The sequence below is a fragment of the Juglans microcarpa x Juglans regia genome, chromosome 6D, assembly GCF_004785595.1.
Source record: "Juglans microcarpa x Juglans regia isolate MS1-56 chromosome 6D, Jm3101_v1.0, whole genome shotgun sequence".
Lineage (NCBI taxonomy): Eukaryota > Viridiplantae > Streptophyta > Magnoliopsida > Fagales > Juglandaceae > Juglans > Juglans microcarpa x Juglans regia.
Window position 1 is genome coordinate 14,082,797 of NC_054604.1, and position 2,818 is coordinate 14,085,614.

The 2,818-nt window shown below is 37.6% G+C and overlaps 2 protein-coding genes across 2 annotated transcripts; both read right to left on the reverse strand.

Moving 5' to 3' along the window:
- Positions 1–556: 556 nt before the first annotated feature.
- Positions 557–1,120, reverse strand: LOC121235401. Its single transcript, XM_041131749.1, has one exon. The coding sequence runs from the start codon at positions 1,118–1,120 to the stop codon at positions 557–559; it is 564 nt and encodes a 187-aa protein (XP_040987683.1).
- Positions 1,121–1,792: 672 nt separating this feature from the next.
- Positions 1,793–2,230, reverse strand: LOC121235402 (uncharacterized mitochondrial protein AtMg00310-like). Its single transcript, XM_041131750.1, has one exon. The coding sequence runs from the start codon at positions 2,228–2,230 to the stop codon at positions 1,793–1,795; it is 438 nt and encodes a 145-aa protein (XP_040987684.1).
- Positions 2,231–2,818: the final 588 nt, after the last annotated feature.

The window sequence follows — 2,818 nt, forward strand, 5'->3', positions numbered from 1 at the left end:
ATTAATCAATTCAATATTCACCATAAACTCTTAACAAGAAACATAATTTCATGCTTCACCTCTCTCTCTCTCTCTCTCTCTCTCTCTCTCTCTACCAGTTATAAGCTAGTTAGTTACAAATATTTATTTTCGATTATTATTTCCAGTACTTCTCGTTGACAATAATCTTACTCACTTTTCACATATTTGTAGTAACATTTTGTCCGTCATTAGTTGTATTATTGTGGGAGTACTTGAATGGATTGAGGCATCAAGGAAGTTGTTAATGGATGCAAAGGTATTCAAATTTAGTTTGGAAAAGGTTGGTGACAGGAATGAAGCCAGGATTCTAATTTTGGAGGGGGTCAAGTATTTCTTTTTTTTTTTTTTTTTTTTTTTATAGAAAAGCACTTCATTTCATAAAGGCATAACACCTTGAGATAGGTTACAATAGTGTTGATCAATGAAAATTACATTCTTAATGATAGGAGGAACACTATTCCACCAAATAAACATATCTTCTATGGACCAGGCATGTCTTGCAAGTTAATAGGCAGCCTCATTTGTGAATCTGATGCTATGCTGAATACTGCACTGGGGAAAAGTTTGCATCAAATTTTACATCTGCTACCATAGATCTTATAGCTACATTGGACTCAGATGATCTGTTAACCTCTTCTACCAGAAACAAACAATCACTTTTGATAATTAGCTTAGGGATGCCCAAACTCATGCACAATTGAAGTCCTCTCAATAATGCCACAGCTTCAACTTGTTCTGGTTCCAGAAAAACAGTTTCAACTTTACTAACTGCCATAAGTACTTTGCCCATGTGATTCCTCAAAACAGTACCCATACCAGCTTTGTTTAAATCAAAGAAGAGAGCCCCATCAATATTTAGCTTAAGAGAGTCTTCTGGAAGGGGTGACAATCTGTACAACAGGTTTTTAGAATTAGGAAGCCCCAACTGATGCCTAACCACAGCACTATACAACTTCTTTGTAAAAGCAAAGCCAACAACTTGCTGAGGTGGTAAATCAATCTGTTCATGAAGCATCTTGTTCCTTCTGAACCAAAAAGCCCAAACCATCAAGAAAAAATCAGCCAGTTCCTTAGTAGAACCTTTGAAGAGAATATCCATTGTAGTAGTGATAAAAGATTGGATTTGGCCTCCATTTTGAAAGACAAAACCTGTGCATTAAAAAATCATGGATGGAAGGACATAATATCAACTCATGCCTCAAATCTCAATTGGATGTTGACAAAAACAGCCTTACCCCTCAATGTCCAGTTTTCTCTTAATCAGATTGGCCTTAGTTGGTAAACTGTCTTTTCATGCCCTCCAAGCAAAAACCTTAACCTTATGGGGAACTTTTAACTTCCATAGAGCAGTCTAGAATTTTTTCATCAAAGCCCCATTAGAGGACTCCCCATGTTCAGATTCCAAGCAAGTTTTAAGGAATCTGTAAGCACTTTTGACAGAAAAAGATCCTGACTTCTCATATTCCCACATCCACTGATCTATTGCTCCAGTATGACTAGGATGCAATCTGATAATAGCATCCACAATGTTTGGATTGAATAGAGCTTTAACTTTTGCAATGTCCCACCATTTAGTACTTGGATCAATAAGAGATAAAACTTGATTGTCCAATTGGCAAAGTTGCTCAATACTCTACTCATCTCCCAGTTCTTGTCTCAAATTTTGAAATCTAGGTATCCAAGCATCATTCAAAATATGAATTAAGCTTCCATCACCCACATTCCATCTTCCACCTTGCACCAGCAGACTCTTTGCCTCTCAAATACCTCTCTAAGCATAGGAGGGATTTCCTCCAAGAGATGCTGTCAAAAGGTTCCCATCAGAAAAGTATCTAGCAGTATACATCTTGTGGAATAAGCTCTCCTTATTCTGCAATAACTTGCAAGCTTGTTTAGCCAACATGGCCATATTGAAAATCTCTAGCTCCTTGAACCCCATGCCTCCCACAAATTTTGAACTGCAAATCTTCTTCCAACTTAGCCAATGAACCTTTCTCTCCTTATTCTTTTGACCCCACCAATATCCGGCCATCATACTTTCAATTTCAGAGCAAAGCATTGTTGGAGTCTTGAAGCAACTCATGGCATAAGATGGAATTGCCAGAGCTACTGCTTTAAGGAGGATTTCCCTACCCTCTTGAGAGAACTTATTCCCTTTCCATCCTTGCAATTTGAGCCAAACTTTGGGCTTACTTCCTGCAAATGCCATTGATTTTGACCAACCCACCATAGGGGGCAGCCCAAGATACTTATCATATTACTGCACTTGAGTTGAGTACCACAAATTCATAATAGCCTGCCTATTATTCTGATCCGCATTGGCACTAAAGACCATTGTTGTTTTCTTTCTATTCAACTGTTAGCCTGAATCAATTTCATAATACTTTAATAGAGCTTGCAATCTTACATTTGTGTCCACATTTGAATTACAAAAAATAAGCTATCATCTGCAAATAGCAGATGATTTAGCTTCGGGGCTCCACGACAAATCTGTATGCCAGTAATAGACTTAGTTCTTTCAGCTACTCTCAAAAGACTAATCAACCCTTCAGTACACAATAGAAAGAGATAAGGAGAAATAGGATTACATTGCCTCAAACCTCGTGAAGGAACAACAAAACCAGTAGGAGAGCCATCAATCAGAATTGAAAAGAAGGAGTCCTCACACACATCATCACAAGCTGAATTAAATTCTCATGGAATCCCAACTTGCTCATAACAGATTCAAGAAAACCCCATTCGACTCTATCATAAGCTTTGCTCATATCAATCTTGATAGACATAAATCCTTTCTTTC

Coding starts and splice junctions, on each gene's coding strand:
- LOC121235401 (XM_041131749.1), bottom strand. CDS start 1,120: ATGGATATTCTCTTCAAAGGTTCTACTAAGGAACTGGCTGATTTTTTC.
- LOC121235402 (XM_041131750.1), bottom strand. CDS start 2,230: ATGGCATTTGCAGGAAGTAAGCCCAAAGTTTGGCTCAAATTGCAAGGA.